We start from the raw sequence: 22,201 nt of genomic DNA on the forward strand, positions 1-22,201 counted from the left end.
GTTTTGTTATGTGCCTGCATACTTTGTTTTTGATTCCAACTCGAATGAATTGCTTAATGTCCTGTCACTGGCACAAAACAGTAACTTGCCCGGAAGAAACTACAATAAAAACTCATGGGGAAAACATAACAGTCTTTGTTGTCTGCTAAAGGGTGTGCTCTTAAATGTAGGTCCCGGTTAAGTCCCAACCCTACCGGCTGTAAGGGTTCATAGGTCACTACCGCCTCATGTTTATAAACAGTGTCTTGTCAACAGCCATGAAGTAGGCTTTCTAACTGCAGCACCCGTCTAAAGCCTCGAGTCAGCGCAGCGTTGCACACTTCTAATTGGATTTCACGCAGCGCTCATACAGCCAAATGTAAGTAGATTCACCTCAGCTTAGTAGATTCACCTCAGCTTTGGTCATTCAGAACATTTAGTCACGGTTCAATAATTAGAACAGATTTCCGACCAGAATAATGTGTTGCTTTTGTAGATATTAAATTACCCGGAGCACTTTTAATTGTTTGAAAATAAGTGATCCATCAGTTGAGTTTTATGTTTTATTTTTCTGATAAGAGTGATTGATTTATATCTTCAAGCTATCGAGAAATTGTTTTTGTGGAAGAATAAAAGGTTTTTAAACGACACTTATATGAATATATGAAGTCACATATATTTGGCCACTTCTGGTTCAAGTGAAAGTGAAGATGTGAAGCTTTTGCAGTGCATGGTAGAACAGTGGGTAGCACGACTGAGTCACCAGCAAGAAGGTTTATGGTCAGCTTGAGGCAACCTGTGTCCTTTATATGTTTGTATGTTAACTACAGGTGCTACTTTTCATCAGAAAAAAAAACACAGGTTGTTTAAGTATCTAAATAGACCCTAGGTGAGAGAATAATGGCCGTTTGTCCCTGTGAAAGGTTGCCGACCTGTTCAGGGTGTCCCCCGCCTCTCGCTGGAATAGGCTCCAGCTCCTTGGTGACCCTGATAAGAGAATATGAAAAGAGAATCATGGCAAAAATACCGTTACAGTGATGTGACCTTCTCTTTGTTGTCCTCTCCATCTATACCATCGCTCTTCGCAGCCTGCCTCGAGCGCCTAAAACACACTCATGAGGATCATTTGACTCGATCACAGCTCCAGGCTGAGTTAAGTAGAGAAAAACAAGCAATTTGTTCAACAAGTCTCTGCAGAGAGTGCATTGTGTACCAGGAGGATCTGTGAAGGACTTATTAGTTGTGTTATTCTAACATAAAGTAAGGAGCAGAGCCTGTTTTGAATGTTGATTCGTTGCCTTATTATCCCATTTCTGTCTGGCTCTGGGGGGGTTTATACCTGAAGCTCCGTTGCGCTCATTTCACAGTAAGTGAATCGCAGATAAGAACTGATGAGGCTTACAAAAGCCGATAACAATCACTGACTGTATGATATCAGGGTTGATTAACCTTGCTATTTCCTGCTACCTTTAACACAACCCCTTTTCCTGTGTAATATTAACAAGATGATTTATTGAGGTAAGTTTATGGTAAATGGTCAACAGCACAATTAAGAAGCCTCCAAACTCTCCTATACACATGACCAATGTGAGAGGCTGAGATCGTAGCAAAGGTTGTGGCCCTTGTTGGTTCAATTCTTGATATGTCTTTGTAAAGTTATGAGAAATATAGGCTCCTCGGATCTTGATGGTAGAGTTTCTAAAGCATTGTGTGCATGTTTGTTTCTAATCTTGGATATTTATTGTGTTTTGACAGCAGACCAGCATTAAGTGGCAACAATGCGTGTCCACGCACACACCAAGTTCTGCGTCCTGTGTGTGCTCGCCTTCCTCCTCAATCAGTTCAGCCACGGCCAAGAAGACGTTGGCCATCGCCACACGGATGACGAGAACGCCCACAATGACCTTCAGATTTCTGAGGCTCCTTATTTGACCAGGGGTACCCCCTCCCCTGATTCGAAAGTTCTACAAGGAGACGCACTGGAGGAGGAGCAGCACTTTTACATCCGGCAGTTGTTCAGACGTTATGGCAAAAAAGACAAGTTAGACTTTCAAGGGTTCCAAAATCTTCTGCTTAGTCTGGGTCTTGGTGAAATTAAGGTGGTGGAAATGGATCACGAAGATCTGGGTCATGACCATGTATCTCACCTGGACATTCTGGACATCCAGGGGGGGCATCACTCCCACGAATCAACTGGGCATCATGGCCATACCAATCCCAAGACAGAAGTGCATCATCCTCACCATCATGGGGATCCAAAACCATGTAACGAGACAACAGTCCCCAGTCCAACTGGTGGCTCAGACGATCACGAGCACCACCATGATCATCATCATCATCATCATCATGACAACAACAGTCATCATAACCATCATCATGACCACGACCATGGTCAAGAAACCAAACACAATCATGACCATCACCACAATCACACCGATGGTGATCAAAAAGGACAGAAGCACAGCCGTGGACATGTGCAGGACACGCACAATCACTCTGATCACACATACGAAGAGAAGCACGAGCAGGTCCACAACCACAGCGACCATGAACACGACCACAAAACCCAGTTGAGTACAGACATTCCACCCAACAAACAACTCCCTGCCTCTCAAGTGGAGTCTACTAGAGCTCCTCAGGGACGACAAGCTTCTCCCTCGCCGGTTGAAAAGCAAACTAAGAAGCCAAGGAAGTCGGAGCGAGCCAGAGGACAAGGGGGTCGGGGCAAGACACCATCACACTCTGGGGACCACGGCCATCAACATGACCATGACCATGATCACCAACATGACCATGATCACCAACATGACCATGACCATTCTCATAACACTCATGTCCACAAAGACAAAAGAGAAGCTCCAGGAGCAGTTGAGACGCATAAAGCCTCGGCTCCTACCGGGCATGGTGGATTGTCTCACCAGCATGAAGAGGTAAGACATCTGACATCCCTGTCATGCTTATCGTAGATATTTCAGCCAATTATTTTTAAACAACAACCTGGCATATTAAGCACAAGTTACCAAAATACTATTTTTGGATAGTATTTCATCTATTTATTCTATCCAAAGAGAGGAGGCACATGGATGTTGTAAAGCTATCCTGCATGATATCCGTATTAAAAGTCACATAGTGTGTTCAATGATTTTAATATGAGGTAATGATTTAAAACAAATGATTTAAAACGAATAATAAAACGTGAACCAGAGTTACTGTCTTAAAAGAACAATAGTTTCTAATCGTTTACTGTATTTCTTCTTTACAGTGTCTAAACCTGACCCAACTACTAGACCACTACGGCTTGAGCTCAGAGTCGCTCATCTCTCCCAGCCAGTTCACCTACCTTTGTCCGGCACTGCTGTACCAGATCGACAGCCGGGTGTGCATACGTCATTTCCATCAGAGGGACGTGAAGCAGGAGGCATTGCCGCCTGTTAGTTCTGGTAAGACTAATACATTATCAGTGTTAATCACAACTTTGAACATAACAAGTTTTTCTTTTTTACTGAATCAATTAGCCCAAAAACTTATCACATTCTTCAATAAAATCATATGACTAAACCAACTTACATGTGATGGGTTGAGAAAATCTGCCATTTTAATTGTTGCTTTGTAAGTGGGTTAACAACTGGGGAACTAGCTAAGGTAGGAGCTCAGCACAGCGTAAACGACAAACCTGATATTATCTCAGCTTAGTTATTTTTCATTAGGTTTATTAGATGTTAGGTAACAAACAGTGGAAAAGTTTAATTAGCATGTTAAGAAATAATCATTAAGAAAAGCAGCGTGTTATCAGAGTAATGTGGCTTTCATTTTTCACATGTCGCGAAAAGAAGTGTGTGTATGCGTCATCGGAGTCGAGGCTGATTAAGAGTTCCTTTACGTTTCTTGACTTACAGATATTTTGTGACATACTTTTTATCTAGGTATGAAAGACCTTAGTGCAGCCAAGACATTAAAATTGATTAATTGTTTCAAAAGAACATGAGCATACACTTGAAGAAAAATAATTTTCAAAAAAAAAAAAAGGCCTTTTTTGGTTGACTCTTATCTCTAAATACAGAGTTAATGATCTCTAATGGTAACTCGCCACAAGTGCAATGATACATTGCCATGGACAGGGAGCGGCTGACCTACATTAATAAGGAAGGTTTTTTTCCACTAATAAGGGAGGTTGGTTGCAATAAAACATGCCTGATTTATTACTTGTTTTTAAGTCTCTATTGGGAACATTTCAAGTGCTCTTATCGCATGTTTATTTATTTTTTATTACTGGAAATATGAAGGTCAAAATAAATGTTGACTTTAGACTTAAGGTCCTCTTGACTTTGCTTTTATTCATAGTTCTGACAAACATGTCAACACTCTCACATTTTGTCATTCTTTGCACATCTGAGCACTGATGAATTCATCTGCTCTTCAATTGTGGCCACTTTGTAAAAATATTCTGGAGCAAAACTGTGATCCAATTACTTGTTCATGGACAGGAAGCGCAGTGGAAGGACGGAGGGTCACTCTCTTTTCAGAGCCATTAATTTCCCAGCTTTGGACTCAACCGTGCACATTATGTGAAAAGGCCATATTTCCATCGCTTTTCTAAATTTATTGTATATCTAGCCGTTAAGCCGCCACTAAAATCATTCACGTGGAAACTCTGCTGTATATGCAGAAACACACCAGTTAAACACTCGGTTACCAATGAACCAGCTTTATAGAACACAGGGTTCATAACTGAAAGGTGTATTAAAGAAGGGAAAGTCAAAATTACTCCTCAACTGATTTAAATAAGCATTAATACATCAAGAAAATTTCCCCCAATTTTATTTAAATCGAGACATTTGATAATACAGCATGAATGAGGTCATTTTTTTTCTCACACATTAATGGTTTGAAGTCTTGAATTTTTTTCTTATTCTTTTGCATTGCATATTTGACAAAAGTTTATAAACTTACCTAAAAATATTTGAGTTCCCGTGGTTACCCCTGACTTGGGATGGGTACCAATTATCAGTACCATGAAGTTAATTTTATTTTATAGGGTGTTTAGTCTAAAAGAAAAACCATTCAGCTTGTATTAAAAAAGGGATCTTGTCTCTACAGAACAGCAAAGTTAACTGCTTTCGCTTTGTTTCGTCTTCTTGTTCGATCGGCTCATATTCTTGCGTCTTTATATGCTCAACATGTATTCTAATCTTGATTCCTCTTCTCCAGCTCACACCTTCACTTTCACTATCTTATTCTTCAATTCCTCACCTCAAACTTCATCATCAGAAAACATCATGGTCCAAAGAGATTCCTCTCTAGTCTTGACAAAACCATATAATGTCAGTATATTACAGTGAGGTTTCTACATTTTTGTCCAGCAGCAACGAGTTTCAAGATGTGAAAATATATTTCCCAGATACTCGTTAAAGTTTCTTTAAATCAAGCTCAGAGTGTTATTGATTTTCACACACGCACACAAGCTACAGATCCCACAGAAGGCCGTAAAGCATAAGCGTCCTCCACTTGTGATTTATCTGCATCAACACGAGTGAATATCAGCAGGTCGCGCGTGTAAATCTCCAGAATAGGTTGGTGCAACACACAGCCATCTGCCAAGCGGAATAAAAACAGCGATGTTGAAATTTTTATGGGAGGCGATGAGGTTACCTTTTACTGTATATCTGCAAATTGACTGGTTTTTCGTACTTTTTAATATTGCTTTAAATTCATGCTGGCAGTCTCTTTTAACCCTTAACACAAGTATTGATGTCTAAAACGCCATCCACAGCCAGAGCGAAGCATTGCATTAAGAAGTCAAGTCGGTTTTGAAAAGTTATAATGAGACGTGTAAAAATCTCAGTTTGTCACGGTACCAGTGATTTGCTGATTAGTAAAGAGTTCAGGTGGAACCACTAGCGACGACCGCCGTGTTCACCGGGTCAGGTCACATCATGAGCAGACACGTGAGCAATAAGTAGAGCAGATAACAGCATGACTGGGAAGTCGTAAAAGTTCTCTTTTCGAGTGTTAAGCTACAGGCGGCCATTTAAACGACTTGAGTGAGTTACTGCTCCGCGGTTTGCTTCGCTTCATACCTTCATATGCTACATATAAGCTCAGTTTTCCAAAGTCTCTGACCTGCTGGATCTTAAATTATTGAACCCGCAGTTGCATGTGCAGCTTCCAGAGAAGGCACTCGTATGACGAGACCCGAAGATGAGAGCGATGAGATTTTGGTCAGGAGGTTGTTGATCGAGTCTCATTAGCGCGACTGGAGATGCTGGACCTTTTCTCGGTAGTCGGCCAACTGCAAGGCGTGACTGAGCTTACCTCATTTACCTCCCACCAGCGTCCACTGGGAAAGGGGTGCCATGACAGGCGTAGATTGGTGTATCCGGAGTCTCTGCCGTCACCATCCCCGGCATGGTGCCAATTAGCAGCGCAACAGCTCCACCTAGAGCCATATATCCTGAGCCCGGGATCACAGTAGCGTAATTGGCCAGAGAACACAGACCAGTGGGTCCTCTACTCAGTTCTGTGGGTAGTGCAGACCTTCACCTCGGAGCCAACCTGCACGAACACACACTCAGACACTGTGCTGGGAGAGTAATGAGATAGAGAAGCAGATGAGCCGCTAGAATGTCAAGGAACCCGAGTTTGTATTCTGACTGCCTGCTGGTCTTTTGGCTCTGGGGGGGTTTCATGTCTCATGAGATGAATAATAATATTTAAAGTGAGTTGTTACATCTTTCCTTTTTTGTGGCAGAAATGTGGCAGGTGCAGTAGAGAAAGTGATTTAGCATGTCTGCCTTCATAAAAATAATGAAAAGAGGGAACATAAGCAATCTTTCTTAATATTAATCTATTTATAATAATGTTATTGTCCTACAATAAAATATATACTTTTACTTAATACTTATTTCAATTACCATCATTATAATGACCTTACTTCAGATGTATATGTATTTGTCCTCTTACTGATGGTGTCTGGTTCCAGTGGAAGAAATGTGCTAATTATCTCTTTCCTAAGTCTTATCAGTTATCAGCAGGTGCTTCTCTGACTTCCTGACATAGTTGCCTTGGATACATGTTAGTATGTCAGTGAGTCATAAGAGGCTCAAGGTCTAAAGGTAGTTGAGCTTCTTCACTGAAAAGAAAGCCAGATCTGGGTCGTCTGTATTATTGACTAGATAATGCAAATAAAAAAATATTGTGTCTTTAAAAGCGTTTAAAATGTTAAATCAGGTAATTTACTGTATACTGTGAGTCGTGTTGAGTGGCAATTATGTTGCGTTGAAATGCTACCTAAGTGTATAAACTTATATTATAATTTTTTTCCTATGTTTATAAGGTTTTTTTTATTTATTTCAGCTCTAAGTTGAGTAGATGCCCCTTGAATAAAATACATAGAGAAACCCATTAAATGTCCGGTTAATTATGATTGAATAACAAAATAAAAATATAATTGTGTAAAAAGAAATCTCTGTAAGACGATATGAACGGGCTCATCAACAATTGTACGGACGCTTAGGAGAATGGTGTCACAGTACGATCTGGAGCTTGTAATCCATGCGTTTTTGTGTCTAAACAAGAAGGAGCTTTCTCGCCTGTAGTTAATACACAATTCTGACCCGCTCTAGTAGAAGAACTCACAATTCCCGATCATAAAAACTCAGCTTTGGCTGCCAGTTTATTTCGGGATCAATTTTAAAATTCTCGTTCTTACTTTTAAAGCTATTCATGGTCAGGCTCCTCCTTACATCACTGATCTGATCCAGCCTTACACCCCAGCTCGGGCTCTGAGGTCTGTGGATCAGAATCTACTGATGGTTCCGCGTACCCGAAATCCTTACAGGCTGTTGCTTCTAAGCTTTGGAACGATCTTCCTCTCTCTGCGATTGATAGATCTACTGACTCCTTCGAGGAACATCTTGATAAACTTGATTAAATAAATGCTGTGATTTTTCATTAGAAAGGTTGTTCAAAACCACGGAAAATAGTGTAGAGGCCGCCATCTAGTGTGCTTTGAAAATCATGACACTGCTTCATGAAGCTTCATCATCAGACAAGTATTGACCTCTGGTGAATTTAAGAAGCACCTGAAGATCTTCCTTGATCTGTTATATTGGGCGTCATAGGAAGACATGTGGGTTTGAGGTCCTAAAAATCTGGTAAACTTAACCAGAACCTGTATCTGACAAGGGTGGATAAACTACAGTGTCAATATAACTTTGGTGTCAACCATTTTTGCTTCGCTTGAGTGTTACTGAGTGGTTCTCAGTAGCATCTTAATCCAACAGCTGGTTAATGGGACAGTGACGGCTTGTTTCCAGTCCCTCTGATGCACAGTTTGTCAAACAACAGACATGCTTTAGGTCGTCTCCTCGTGGGCTCCACCACCTGGGGCCGATTACACCTGAAGAACAAGCCTCTGCTGCCATCACGGTGTTGTTTACTTCCACTCCTGTCTGTCGCCGTTTACATAAAGTGCGATTCAGTAGCAGCCAAATGCTTTCAAGCAGAAAATGAATCCAAACGTTGACAATTTTAGTTTGACATATTTACTTTTCCAGCGTTTCACTTGATATAAATCACGTGTGAAGAGAGTCGCTGGAGTCAATTGGCTGTAAGATGAAAGCTACATGCACGTCATGTTTCACTCAATAAATGTCATTATGTAGCTGTTTTAGGTGTGACATTGAATTTCATACTACATTAAGCATTTTGTCCTCTTGTCGTAAACTTTTTGTCAGTCGCCCTCGCGAGGTTTGGAAATGTGTCACTTGCCGACAAGTAAACTGACAGCTTCAATGACGCCCGGCTTCTCTGACTTTCCCTCTCGTATGCTTCACGTCGTCTGTCTGCGGCAGGAAGAAACAAGGCTTCTGCCGAACAGTCACGTTCCTTTTTTTTTTTTTGCTTTATGCCTTTTTCAAGGACACATATATTTCAGAGAAGTCCAGCTACTCAAAATGATATTTGGCTCAACTTGACAAGCAACAGACGTGAGCTTGAGGTGTCATGAATATAATGTCATCCTTTTATTATCTTTTTAACTTTTTGACCAAATAAATGAATAAGTTTCCTTTTATTTTGAGTATTATATTTTACAAATTATTTGAATCATGTTGAGTAATTTACATTAAAATGTTTTTGTATTTATTTTGTTTTTTAAAACTTAATCAGCCAAAAATAAAATGTATCACGATCTTGCATCTGACGTTTTCCTTGTTTTTGCAGTTTGGATCTGGACCTGGGGCTTTGTGTCCATCACCATCATCAGCTTGCTGTCACTGCTGGGTGTTGTCTTGGTTCCTATTCTCAACCAGTCCTGCTTCAAGTTCCTGCTGACCTTCCTGGTGGCCCTGGCTGTGGGCACGCTCAGTGGAGATGCTCTGCTCCACCTGCTCCCTCACGTGAGTCCACTTGTGTCTGTGACCTCACTGTGATAGTTTGCCTGGTCTATGTTGCATACACACTAGATTGTTCAAGTCAAGAAATGTAATGACAAGAAATTCATTAATTATGATGTAGTTTATTGTGGTAGATCAAAAGATTAATACGATTTTTTGTCTTTGAATGACTTCAAAGATTCAGTTCTAGTCATTTACATTCTGCTGTATTTAAGACTAGTGTTCCCTGCAACATTTGTTTTACAATAGCAGAACATAAAAATTAATAGAACATCAGGTATAAAGTGCTGTAGCACATAAAAAACAAGTATTATATGATCCCTGGACCAATCAATCATCATTCCCGTGTGTTGCTGGACCAGTGTTTTAACACAAACAACGCAAGGTTACCAACACAATTTAACACTAGGCTAAGTTAGAGATTAATGCGATAAAAAACACTAATTAGTCAATTTCAAATAATTAAATCGCATTGTTTGCAACCTTCATTTTGTTGTTAGACAGTGTATATCTTTAATTAAGATTACTTTTTTATATATTCTATTGAATATAGATTCCCTAAAATAGTATTCATAATCCAATTACAATTAAAACCTTTCCATTTCCTTTACTCTCCAGTCTCAAGGTCAACATGACCATGGTGAGGACGGCCACCACCACGCCAGTGAAGAAGAAGAAAGCTTTGCCGTCAAATTCGATGGCGTGTGGAAAGGATTGACCGCGCTGTCTGGAATTTACTTTCTCTTCATCATGGAACATTGCATCGGCATGTTGAAGCACTACAAGGACAGAAAGGTAACGGCCTGCAGGTGGCGCTGTGAGACCAGCTGTTGAGCTGGGGAAGTCACCTCTAAGTTTTACTTCCAGGCGCTGAGGAAAGGCAAGAAAGACGGGACCATCGGCCGGAAGTTGTCAGATCATAAACTGAATCGGCGCTCGGATGCGGAGTGGCTTCACCTGAAGCCTCTTAATGAAGGTAACGGAAGGTTTGAACTCTTCAACAGAATTATGTCTCTGCTCGTTGAGCTTTAGATGCACTTTATTTCAAGCCTTAACTACTTTCTAAACTTCATGGCACTCTCTGTTCTAAAATATTTCGTTTTTATTGAACAACATTCTACATGCAACACGTGTTACGACCTCCTTCTCTCATCAGAAGGCGACCCAGACAACAGCGCCCACAAAAACGACCACAACGACACGCAGCTCACTGATGTCCAGACTCACGACTCTCCCACCAAAACCCCACTCAACGCCAAAAAGCAAGTCCAGCAGAAATCGCCGGAGAAGTCCAAGCACCACGGCCACGGTCACTCCCACGGGGGCAACTGCCACTCCGACCAAGAGATGAAGGATGCCGGCATCGCCAGCATCGCCTGGATGGTCATCATGGGGGACGGCATGCACAACTTCAGCGACGGCCTCGCCATCGGTAACCGTTGCATTTCAATAACGTGAGCGCAGGTGTAGTCGAACGACGCGTGACAATGGCGTGTTTGTGACTTCAGGTGCAGCATTCAGCGCCAACATCACAGGAGGCATCAGCACATCTGTAGCTGTGTTCTGCCACGAGTTACCTCATGAACTGGGTACGTATGCAGCAGTCTTCTGATTTGCCGTAACATTATGACAACTTACCTATTATCATGTGGATAAGAACAGGGGTTGGTAAGTTGATGTCTTAAGGGCAAGAATGTTGTGAGGGACCATAAAAAGATAAATGCCTTATCATGAAGTGGCTTCACTTCACCTTGTTTTGAATAGATCTGCCGCAGGATGCGAGACATGTGCTCTTCTGAACATTTAGGAGGAAGAGGAGCAACGGGGTGCTGAATCACTATTAACGACGTGTGTCATTGTCTAGCATTTTTCACACCTCGTTTGTGCGCTTGATTAATCGTGTTGAATCACTTACCGCAGAGTCTGAACGCTGCAGTAACTTCCTGCTGCTGTTTTTCAGGACAAACAATAGAAGGATGAACTTCTCAACAGATGATTGTGTTTTGACCTCATAGTGTAATTGTTAGCCCCTTTTTTTAAACAAATCTAAGTGAATCATAATTGGGTGTCAGAGAAAAATAACTTGGGGTGTATTCAGTATAGTTTTCTTTTCTGTTAGTGATGTGTTGTGAGGCATCATGAGGCTGCCGATGCTGCTTCATCATACAGTTTGAATGGCCACTAGATGGCACTCTCAGTGAAAATGAAGCCAGGTTTCATTTAATAACGAGATCAGAGCCTATAAGTTCAAAACGTGTTCATCATGGATTTTTTTTTCCTTCTACTTACTATATAATGTATATAAAAAGGCACATATTTGTGCCGAGAGCTGAGATAAAATGAAAATAGTTTCCAAAGTGCTTTATTACCTGCCCTGTTTCTGGTCTTCTGGCATGTTTTGTAGTTCGTGTTGCCTTCACTCTTAAGTACATAAAACACAGCAGTGGTTTACAAAAAGTCTGCAACTTCAACAAGTCAGAGTTTGCGGTTCAAGAGCCTCTCCCGTTTCTCTGGCCTTAAAATAAATCTCCGAATACAAACGTCTGAAGTGGTATTTAAAGATCCGATGCAGTGTCTCTATTCACTGATTAGAAGTTGTCAAGAAAGATTTCCTCAGATGAACCTCTGGGCTCCTTCAGAAACCCCGGCAGCTGGATGGCAGCGGCGATGATGATGATGATGATGATGATGATGACGAGCTTCTTTAACCACCCGCAGTGAAGTTAATTGGCAGTGAGCAGTGTGCTAATTGCACTAGACGAGGTGGCGGCAGGCGTGTCGAGGAGTCTGACGGATGGGGAGACAACGTTTGAGAAGCAAGAAAGCCGGATAGCTTTAAGAGAGACTCTTCGGCTTTTATATACGGATTTTAAAATTACCAGGGAAAATACGTCGTGAGCGAGAAAGTCGCCGATTCTGAATCTCTTTTAGTTTCCGCTGAGACTGGGCGGTGATTGAAGAGCCAACAGACGAGGGCTTCATGTCTAACTCTGGTCTCTACAGGCGACTTCGCCGTGCTGCTGAAGGCTGGCATGTCGGTGAAGCAGGCCATCGTCTACAACGTGCTCTCCGCCCTCATGGCCTACGTGGGGATGATCATCGGCACAGCGGTGGGCCAGTACACGCACAACGTCACCAACTGGATCTTCGCCATCACCGCCGGGATGTTCCTCTACGTGGCGCTGGTAGACATGGTGAGTGGCTTCACACTCGGATGTAGACGAACATAGAGACAACACTCTGTAACAACAATGACTGACGTTATATTAAGTGTCATTTTGGTCCGCCCTACTGTCCAGCCACTTCCTATTTAATGACATTTTTTAAGCATCCGTCTGTCTGTCACTTCCTGATCTGACAACGCTCGTGACTTTTACCCAAACAAAATATCCAGGGTACAATGGATGACCTCGCTGGTTTGCTTGACTAACAACAATGAAATATAAACCTTCAAGTAACTAACAGGGATTACCAAATAAATGAACGTTCTAATTATGAAAACAAATACCTTTGAAAGGTATTGGCATGAATGTATTGAAAAACTGGCATGTGACATGGTTCAGCCAATGAGCCGCGTCCTCTCATGAAGCCTGGACCCATTCCGTTGGGGTGACGCTGGTGACATCATCACGTAGGGACCGAAATGTTAGGAAAGACTGAAATAGTTCTTACTAGTGATGGTCTGGTGAAGCTTCATGAAGCAGTGTAATTTTGTTTAGAGGTCAGTAGGTGGCGCCATCACTTTAAAAAGTGTATAAGGTTTCATAAGAACAGTTGTTTAAAAACAAAGGAATATAGACTCACTAGTTCCTACTAGTGGTGGTCTGATGAAGCCTCGTCAAGCGGTGTCATTATTTTTCACTGCCACTAGATGGCGGTCTCTGCACTATTTTCCTTTGTTTTGAACAACAACTAATGAAACATGACATCATTTTAAACTGATGGTGCCACCTACTGACCTCTAAACAACATGTCACTGCTTCATGAAGCTTCATCAGCCTATAGTTTTTACTCCATCACAACGCCACTTAGAATATTTTGGCTCACATCGTCCGTCCAATCAGAGCACAGATGGGTGATTCACAAGTATCAGTCGCCCCTATAGCAAAGCATACCAAGAAGTGGACTGTGTCCAGTTGCTTATTTTGTTGCCTATTGGTTGTAGAAAGACTCTTCTACCTGATCAGGACTAACCTTGATGGAAAACTAGACATATAGCTAAAGTGGATCATTGATGAAGACCCATCAAGCACTGACACAGTTTGATCAACCATGTGATTTGTGTCTGCAGCTGCCCGAGATGCTCCATGGCGACAGCGAGGAGGACAAGCGCTACGAGCCGTGTCACTTCCTGCTTCAAAATGTGGGCATGCTCACAGGCTTCGGCATCATGCTCATCATCGCCATCTTCGAGGACCAGATCGTCCTGGACTTTGGTTTCTAGTGGACCAGGAGCTGGACATGTTTTTCTGGGCCTTCCGTGTTGCATGAGTCTGTGCCTCCACCCAAAACATGCAGCTTTCTGCTCCACCTGTAACGCCGATCTTCAGAAACCCCCGCCCCTCCCCCACCTCACATCTGCTCTCTCGGAGCTGAGCTGCTCGGGGGAGGGCTGCGGCGCTGAAGAGGACTTATTTCCATTCCTCTCTGATGTCCATGTGTTGTTGTCTCTGATCCATCTTGTGCTTTCACTCGCGTCTTGTCTGTTGTCCCCCGTGCCGAGACCGGCCGCACCGCCTTGCCGCTTCCGCAGAACCTTTCAAGCATCACTCGTTTTTTCGTTTGATCCCCTCTGCTAATTCTTCTTTCTCTTTAATCTGCAGAAGAAATCTGCCAAAGACGTTAAGTTATGATCAGCTTTTTTCTGTATTTGCCAAAAGTCTTTATGCAGTGATAAGCTGGAAAAAAAACTTGTGAATGTCTTAAAGGGGATTTTGAGGTCCTCATGTGGTTCGACCTCGCAGTTACAACTGTGGTGCCAAACTTCAGGGATACGAAAGTAACTATCAGTCAACTGCTGAGTGGTTCAGACCTCCACTACCGTTGCAAGCAGGAAACGGTGCTTCATCATCAGCATTCCTTTGGGACGTTTATAAGGTGTAAATATTCTGTGACTACAACACTGTGGCTGGTGCTCGACCCCCCCCCCGATCCCCTTCCTTACCCCTTAACCCTATTGACATTCCATCGGTCAGCTGTGGGAACATGCATGCGTGTGTTCATCTATCCTGTCACTGTGTGACATCATCTTTGGCTGTCAGTCATTGTCAGTCCGTCATGCATGTAGCATGAGCGAGGACGACTGTCCAGTGTGTCTTCATTCTCTGTCCAGCAGAAGTGTCTCGTCAGCAGACCGTCGTACGAGGACAAGCAGGACTGTTAGCGATAGCACATCAATCATTTCTACACCAATCATTTTGGAACTTGAAAGCGAAATGAAGTGTTTTTTTTGTAAAGGATCAGCAATTTCTTCTTTCTGAGGTTTTTTCTAGTTTAGGTAGGAGAGCATTCGACTATTTTTAAAACATGGAATTAATTAAAGCTGCAGCTCTTGTGGCAGCTTCTCCGAGGAGACAATGATATGAAGGTTGTTTGTTTGTTGCCATTTTTGCTTCTTTGTATATATTGGGTTCATGTTCTGGACGGGAAAATCCAAGTGCTGTTTGCATCTGTGTATCATCAGAGAATAAACTTGAGGGGGAAAAATGTGTTATTATTTACGTCCACCGGACAGACAACAGAGTAATTTTTAGATAAATAATTGTTACATCTACAGATGGGTATCGAAGAACAATCAACGCAGATTTTGTCAATAACTTAAATTACAGTTATTTCCCAAAATTCGAAACTAAATGCACTTTGTCAAGGATATGTTCTATCTGAATAATTTTGGCCCTAAATTGTATGTATGTGAGAGTGTATATGAGGGATTTTCTCATGTGAAGATAATTAGTGATGGTCTGATGAAGCTTCATGAAGCAGTGTCATGTTGTTTAAAGGTCAGTAGGTGGCGCCATCCATTTAAAAAATGATGTGATGTTGCATTAGAGCAGGTGTTCAAAACAAAGGAAAATAATGACCGCCATCTAGTGGGCTCTGAAAATAATGACACAGTTTCATCAGACCATCACTACTGCGAAAACCTTGTCATGACTATATTTTTAATATTTTTTAGGCCACACAATTTGTGAAAAAAAAAAAAAATACCGGCCAAAATCTCTGTTGCGTTTTGTTCTGGTTGCTACTGTTTATGTCAGAAACTGCACTGAGGTAGACCAAGTATCAATACCTATCCCATGTTATTACACATTTCTTACAGGAAATACTCATGAGTACCTTAAAAAAAACACTTGGTGTACATTCTCTTTGAGCACTGAGCTCATACTTGTGTATCATTAATTAAACTAACCCAATGTTGACTCACACTTTATTTCAAATGTTTATCTTTGTTTAAATAAAGGTTATCACAACTGTGATTCATCTAGAGCTGGATTTGACAACTTCATGACTCATAGGAAGGAAGTACAAGAAAAAACAATTTTCCAGAGGGATCAATAAATTGTATCCTATGTATAAGAAGAGGCTACAATGAGGTAGGTACATCAAAGGTACTAAATAATGGTCTTAGGAGCTAAGTTGGCACAGCAGCGCCACCCCTCGCCTGACCCAGTGCTCAGGAGCCATGTCAGAGTTGAGGGTCATGGCGATGACGTAGTTAGTGGAGTGACCCGTCGTGGACAGCGTCCCCCGGCGCTCGCTGGTCTTGTAGACCGGAGATATGTAGCACAGACGCTCCTTGATGTCCTGACGCTTGATGGGCTTCAACCACATCTGCGGGGACAAAAACAAGTCAAGATGGCTGCCTTCCCTTTCCCAGAAAGCAGTGAACCAGGGGTCAAAGGCAGCTTGATATGAATGAATTCATCATATTACTGGCAAAAAAAGTTTTAAATAGCAAAGTAAACCTAATAATTTAATTTGTCAGATAAATAAAAATCTAGAATTAGCAACAAATCATGTATTTATAACAAAAGTCTCAAATTAATTTAGTCATATAACATAATTAAGTTAAATAACAGAGAAAATAATTCAACTGATTAGGAAGTTAGTCTTGAAGGGTGATCGATGATGTGAGTTTTTAATTAAAATAAATAAGTAAAATAAATAGGCCAGCTTCATGAAGCAGTGTCATTATTTTCAGAGTCTACTAGATGGTGGTCGTCGCACCATTTTCCTGTTTTAATGAAACATGTCATTTTTAAACTGATGGCGCCACCTACTGACCTACTAACAACATGACACCGCTTCATGAAGCTTCATGAAGCCCATCAAAGGTCAACTAATGTGTTTATTTAGGTTTCTCTTTAATAGATCTTGGAGGTCTTTTCATACTCATGAGTATTTGTCTGTTTGTTCAAAACTCTGTTTATTGAAATATTTACAATAGAAAATGTACTTAAGCTGAAAACACTTTGTTTTTCTGAAGATGAAATCTTTTTTACCATAAACATAACCTACTCTGCTGTGATTGGTGGAACATTGAGGTTTGTTACCACATTAAAAACATGTGAGATGAAATTTTTATGTCAAACTCCGACTTTATTTTATATAATTTTTAAATAATTAACTGTAAATATTTAAATAAAATGTTGGGGGAACGGTCACGATCGCCTCAAAGCAAGAAGGTTACTGATTCGTTGCTGGGTTTAATCAGAGCCCTCCGGTTTCCTCCCACAGTCCAAAAACATACAGAGGTTGATTTGGAACTCAAGAAATTGTGTGTAGGTAAGTAAGTAAGTAAGTAAGTAAGTAATATTTAATTATATAGCGCTTTTCGAGACCAGGGTCACAAAGCGCTTTAACAATCAAAACAATACTCAAAACAGTACATACTTCAAAGATCATAGGTGTGTGTGTATTAAAGGTTGTGTGTCTTTGGATGCCCTGTGACAGACTGGCGTCCTATTCAGGGTGTCGCCCCTCGACCCACATAAAGGTTTAAGCGGAAAGAAAAATGAATAAATGAATGTGTAGTAAGCAATCATTGTTTTACAATTGTGCATTCAAATGTAATACACATCTGGCTATTTATTATACTTTTTCTTCTTACAACAAATTACTATTATCTTACCAAGTAAAATCGTAGTAGAGAGTTACTCATCTTGAAAAAACCCACTGATGTTGTTCACCGGGGCAGTAAACTAGGCCAAAAACGCACTTGCGAGAACAAAACCCAAAACGTTGTGGAGTAAAAGCCAGAAAAGTCTCTCCTTTAACTTTCTTCAGATTTGCATTTCAAAGCCGTCGCCCTCTGCTGCACCTCCACCCTCACAAATAACAAACACAGCTTTAATTGAGTTTTGCTCTTGTCAGAAACTGATTCGGCTAATAACTCGCCATGAAATGTCTGAATATTTAGAAGCCCTCGTGCATTATTCATCACACACACACACACAGGGAGGAAATATTAATAAAACAACTAGAGGAAGAGGAGCGTTGATCAGTTTTTGTGAGCCACTTCTGTTGGGAGACTTTCTATCCCGTCGAACTTTAGTCATAAAAGAGGGAAGAAGATGATGATGCAGCATTTTCAGGCTCCACAGACTCTTCACTACATAAAAAATGGGTTTTCTACGTTGTGATGTGAAACTTCATGAAGCACTGTCATTATTTTAGGAGGCCACTAGATGGCGGTCTCTGCTTAATAATCTATTGCTTTGAACACCTATTCTCTTAAAATGTAACATCTTTTTTAAACTGACAGGTTGTCAATAATAAGGGATGATATAATAACATTGTTTTGTCAACTTAACCCTTGTGTTATTCCAGGGTCAAGGTGACCCCAAGCCTGAAAACAAATGTGTTTGTGGTATACCTTGTGTTGTCGTTCACCTTGACCCAAAGGCAACACAAGGGATACCACAAACACGTTTAGAGCTGTTTCCCTGAGTTAACGATTATGGATAAAATGATGTGAACAAAAGCGTAAGTGAAAATGATGAACAAGATACCGTAGGCATGTGTGTGTTTCTTACCGGCGGCATGGTGTCGTGCAGAATTTTGGGTATAGACTCGGCAAGGAGTTTAGTTTTGCGATCCCAGCGCGCCCCGTCCAGAAACAAGCCTTTGATGTACACACCTGCGACCAAAAAAGCAACATCTCTGTCAGACCATTATTTCATAGAAGAATACAAATACTGATGCAACTTTTGTACACTCATGGTTCCATTTCAGTCTTTTTCAATTTGAAAGCGATGTTGTCACACACATGTCTTGCAATATGGAAGCAGGAGTTTCAATAATATGAGGAAATTTAGACTTTTTATCGGTTCATATACGATTTCAAGTTCTTACAAAACTTGTGCAGCTTATTCAACGCTGAACGCTGACATAGTCACAAACACACACATGCGGCTTATAGTTGTGCATCTGCTCCGCCGGCGTGATGAGCTCGGCTGGGGGCTGATTGAGGCCCGAAGCTTGGTTTAAAAGAAGGAGCCGGAATCTTGAGAAGTGCCGGAGTCTCAGCCAGGGGTCTGTCTATGCGCCACGTATCGGGAGGAGAACTTTTCTTTGATTTCCACTTTTTGACGGCAGCGCGTGATCTTGTTTACGCATGTGACAGATCAGTCTTCATAAAGCCAGCTCAGCCTCCGTAAGACACGCAGTAGTACAGGAGGAAAATAAAACTGGTGTAAAGAAGCTGTTACTCCTAGTTTGGAACGAGTATCAGAAGATCAGTTGTGTCTTCTACTGTTTGGACGATACATGTTCTTCACCATCATTATATGGTGTTGAAAATGAAAAACAACTATAAAGATGGTGGTTCTTTTCTAACGTTACCATCGGCGTATCGATGTCAGGAGCATGTACGATGGGAAAACAGGCAACAACTTAAACGTCGCCTCTACAACACCACAAATTAGCGATAAGGATGAAGACAGACTCCACCTTCCTTCAACATGTTGGTGAGATGCAAATGTTATTTGAAACTTGGCGAATGATCTTTGTAGCTGTTAAGTAGCTGCAAGTGATTATAGGGATATGTCACTCAGTGAGTAATCTGTGTATTTTTGGAGTTACAGAAAGAAAGGTAAGTACATATGTATCTAACGGTTGCGAAAGAGGCTAACTTTTCTTCGTCCAAAAAGACAGACTTAAAAACATCCATACTGCTCGTCTGTAATGTGCCTCTTGTATTGAAGCCTCAACATGAGAAATTGTTAAAGATAAATGCGATAAGTCTATATTTTAAGATTGGCCAGATGTTAAGAAAGGTGCTGTCTTACTCCACTGCCCAGGTTCAATGTCAGTTCTACACTTGACTGAGATACTACATATGATAGAATAAGTAAGTAAGTCATTTATACTTTTAAAGCGCATTTCTCAGACCAGGATCACGAAGCACAAAACAAAAATATACTTTAAAAGGTCAAGACAACATAGAGACAAACACAGCAGCCCAAAGAAAATTATGAAAAAGCCACAAATAAATCGGTCTTAAGATACTTTTTGAAGGAGACTGGAGCCATGTTTGAACTGGAAAACACTTTGCTACTGAAAGTGAACCTCTGGCTTACTGAAAAAACATTCAGATAGAGGCAACAGCTTACAGATGACACAGTATGTGGCAGCTTTGATGGCTTTGGCGACTTGGCGTGCGTTTTTGAAACCCAATGGAAAGTAGCTAATAAGTGATCCGCTGCCTAACTCAGTGATGTTAAGGACATGTTACTGACGGAGGAGGAGATAACTTTAAAAAGGCTCTGCCAGGTTCAGGCAGCAGTTAAATATGCGTCTTTACTCTCAACAACAAGCGCAAAACAATCTGCTCAAGTTCAAGCTGTCGGCGCTCCAAGTGTAAAATGTCCATGGGATACAAAAGACATGCACAACCACGAGTGGGTTACAAAGAGAAAAGTACAATGTTATAGTTGTGGATCCCTTTAGCACTTGGTTAATGATAAAAGTTGTCTAGTTGAAAAATTGAAATAAATAAAAGTTGAAAATGTTTCAAATCTGCAGTAAGTAAATTCAAGTTGTGGTTCTTAGCTGTTCTCAGTTTCGGTGTAAAGCACCTTGGGTAAATGTTGGCTGTTCAATAATGTTAATAAAAGCAAGACTCAGCATGGTTTACAAAAGAAAAATGATTAACATTATTGAAGTTAATTGAACAAGACAATACATTGTTTAATGTGGTTTAAAATCATCCTCTAATATAATCTTCTGCATTAGATTGACGACGACTGTGGTGCGTTCAATAACATAGAAAATGCTATGGTGTGTTTACCAGCATGGGAGAAATATGAATCATGGAAAAAAACTTAACAAAACGAAAATCAACCAAATAAACATGTTAAGAAAACAAAATGTGCTATTTTGGCCAGAAACATTGTATTCTTGAGTGTACAGAGTAGGGTATCTATAATAGAATACTAACTTAACTTTTTGTGGTGTTTTGAAATGTTTCTTTTTTAATATTAAATGATGTTCAACACTAACTTGTGCCCTTTTCCTTGTCTTAATAGTCTCCAATTCTTTTGTGGAAGTTTATTGTTTAAAATCCATTTTATTTTTGTGTTTTTTGGGGTGGGGTCGGAGGTTCCACACTGAAATTCAATGTCTTTACTTTGGTGAGAAAAGAAAATCAAGCCCAAATAAATCAGAAGCCCTAAAGTAAAATACATAATTCATTTTTATGATATGACTAGTTTTAAAGGTAAATATGGTAATTTGTTATAGATTAGAACATATAAATCTTAGCGGATGCCACGGGGCAGACCCAGGACATGCTGAGAGATAAGGTTGGAAGTAGGAAAGTTTTGTCATCTTTACTTTAGATGATAACAAGCGACAATTCTTAGTTTTACTTTTATTATGATAAGAAAATAGTTAATCAGGAAATTCTCAACAGGAGACTCTTTTAATTAACTTATGTACATCTGTTTTCCACAGCAACACTTTTCCACATCCCTGTGACATTTAGAAAACCTTGCTTTTGTTGCACAACTTATTGTACAATCACTTGTTTTTCTTTAGTTATAACCATCTGTTGCTTGGTGGTGCTCAATGGCTGTCTCAATTATCTTATTGTAGCGTAAGTATTTTGTCGTTGATAAGTGGGTGGTGTTGTGCTGATCTTGAAGCAGCCAGTGAGCAAAAGTTCTGTCTATTTTTAACAAAATAAACTCATCGCAATTTTAGCAACTACAGTTTTCTTGACGGATGAAAGTTCTTTTACATCAATTACATTTTTTAACTTGTTTTTATTATTTAGTCGAAATTAATATAATTAAGCCATTTAATTTCAGACCTTTTATGTGAATATTTTTGCTTAATTGAAAGCACTTTTACATCATATTCAATTGGTTAGTGTAAGAAACTGGTGACGGTGCTTAAAACGTTTTTATTTCATTGTCAAAGACATATAATAAAAATACATTTTGCGATGATTCTTAGTCAGAGTTTTGTTCTTATATTGGGGCTTGCATGAGAGCCCTTTCAAGGCGAGTTCCGATGGAGTAAAGTTGAATGAAAGTTGTGCGAATTGACCCAAAACCCTAAATGGGTCTGGTTGCCACGGTTTATGTCAGAAATAGAACCAATATGGCACAGTTTATTACCAATATTATAACCCAACAACTCTTCTTTTAATTTTTTTAAATAATGGAACAAATACACCGTTTTTTTGTTCCATCCATTTACTCTTGTAAAAAGTTTTTACGATCTCCTTTTTTTCCTCCCCTTCTTCTTTCTTTTAAAAGCTAGTCAGTACAGTGACTGTAGAAAATGTGGCCCCTTAAGAAATGTAATCCACTTCCCCTGTT

General features: G+C 40.5%; 2 protein-coding genes across 3 annotated transcripts in view; one reads left to right on the forward strand and one right to left on the reverse strand.

Annotated features, from left to right (window-relative positions):
- The window catches only part of slc39a10 (solute carrier family 39 member 10), a 29,709-nt gene extending 14,629 nt beyond the window's left edge, over nt 1-15,080 (forward strand). The window contains exons 4-12 of one of the 2 annotated variants that reach the window (XM_087804745.1): nt 1,735-2,909; nt 3,242-3,419; nt 9,202-9,377; nt 9,993-10,169; nt 10,242-10,350; nt 10,534-10,806; nt 10,883-10,963; nt 12,378-12,568; nt 13,666-15,080. In XM_087804745.1, the coding sequence (XP_087660871.1) occupies nt 1,758-2,909; nt 3,242-3,419; nt 9,202-9,377; nt 9,993-10,169; nt 10,242-10,350; nt 10,534-10,806; nt 10,883-10,963; nt 12,378-12,568; nt 13,666-13,818 (2,490 nt within the window). In that variant the 5' untranslated portion in view covers nt 1,735-1,757 and the 3' untranslated portion in view covers nt 13,819-15,080. Of the gene's footprint in view, nt 1-1,734; nt 2,910-3,241; nt 3,420-9,201; nt 9,378-9,992; nt 10,170-10,241; nt 10,351-10,530; nt 10,807-10,882; nt 10,964-12,377; nt 12,569-13,665 lie in introns of both variants that reach the window. The other variant, XM_087804744.1, reaches the window with a different exon arrangement.
- Nucleotides 14,980-22,201, reverse strand: part of dnah7 (dynein, axonemal, heavy chain 7) — a 61,422-nt gene continuing 54,200 nt past the window's right edge. The window contains exons 65-66 of the mRNA XM_087804527.1: nt 18,410-18,513; nt 14,980-16,205 (exon numbers count right to left, since the gene is read on the reverse strand). Coding sequence (XP_087660653.1) covers nt 15,999-16,205; nt 18,410-18,513 — 311 coding nt within the window. The 3' untranslated portion in view covers nt 14,980-15,998. The remainder of the gene's footprint in view (nt 16,206-18,409; nt 18,514-22,201) is intronic.

The sequence above is a fragment of the Callionymus lyra genome, chromosome 12 (genome assembly GCF_982586985.1).
Source record: "Callionymus lyra chromosome 12, fCalLyr1.hap1.1, whole genome shotgun sequence".
Classification (NCBI taxonomy): domain Eukaryota; kingdom Metazoa; phylum Chordata; class Actinopteri; order Syngnathiformes; family Callionymidae; genus Callionymus; species Callionymus lyra.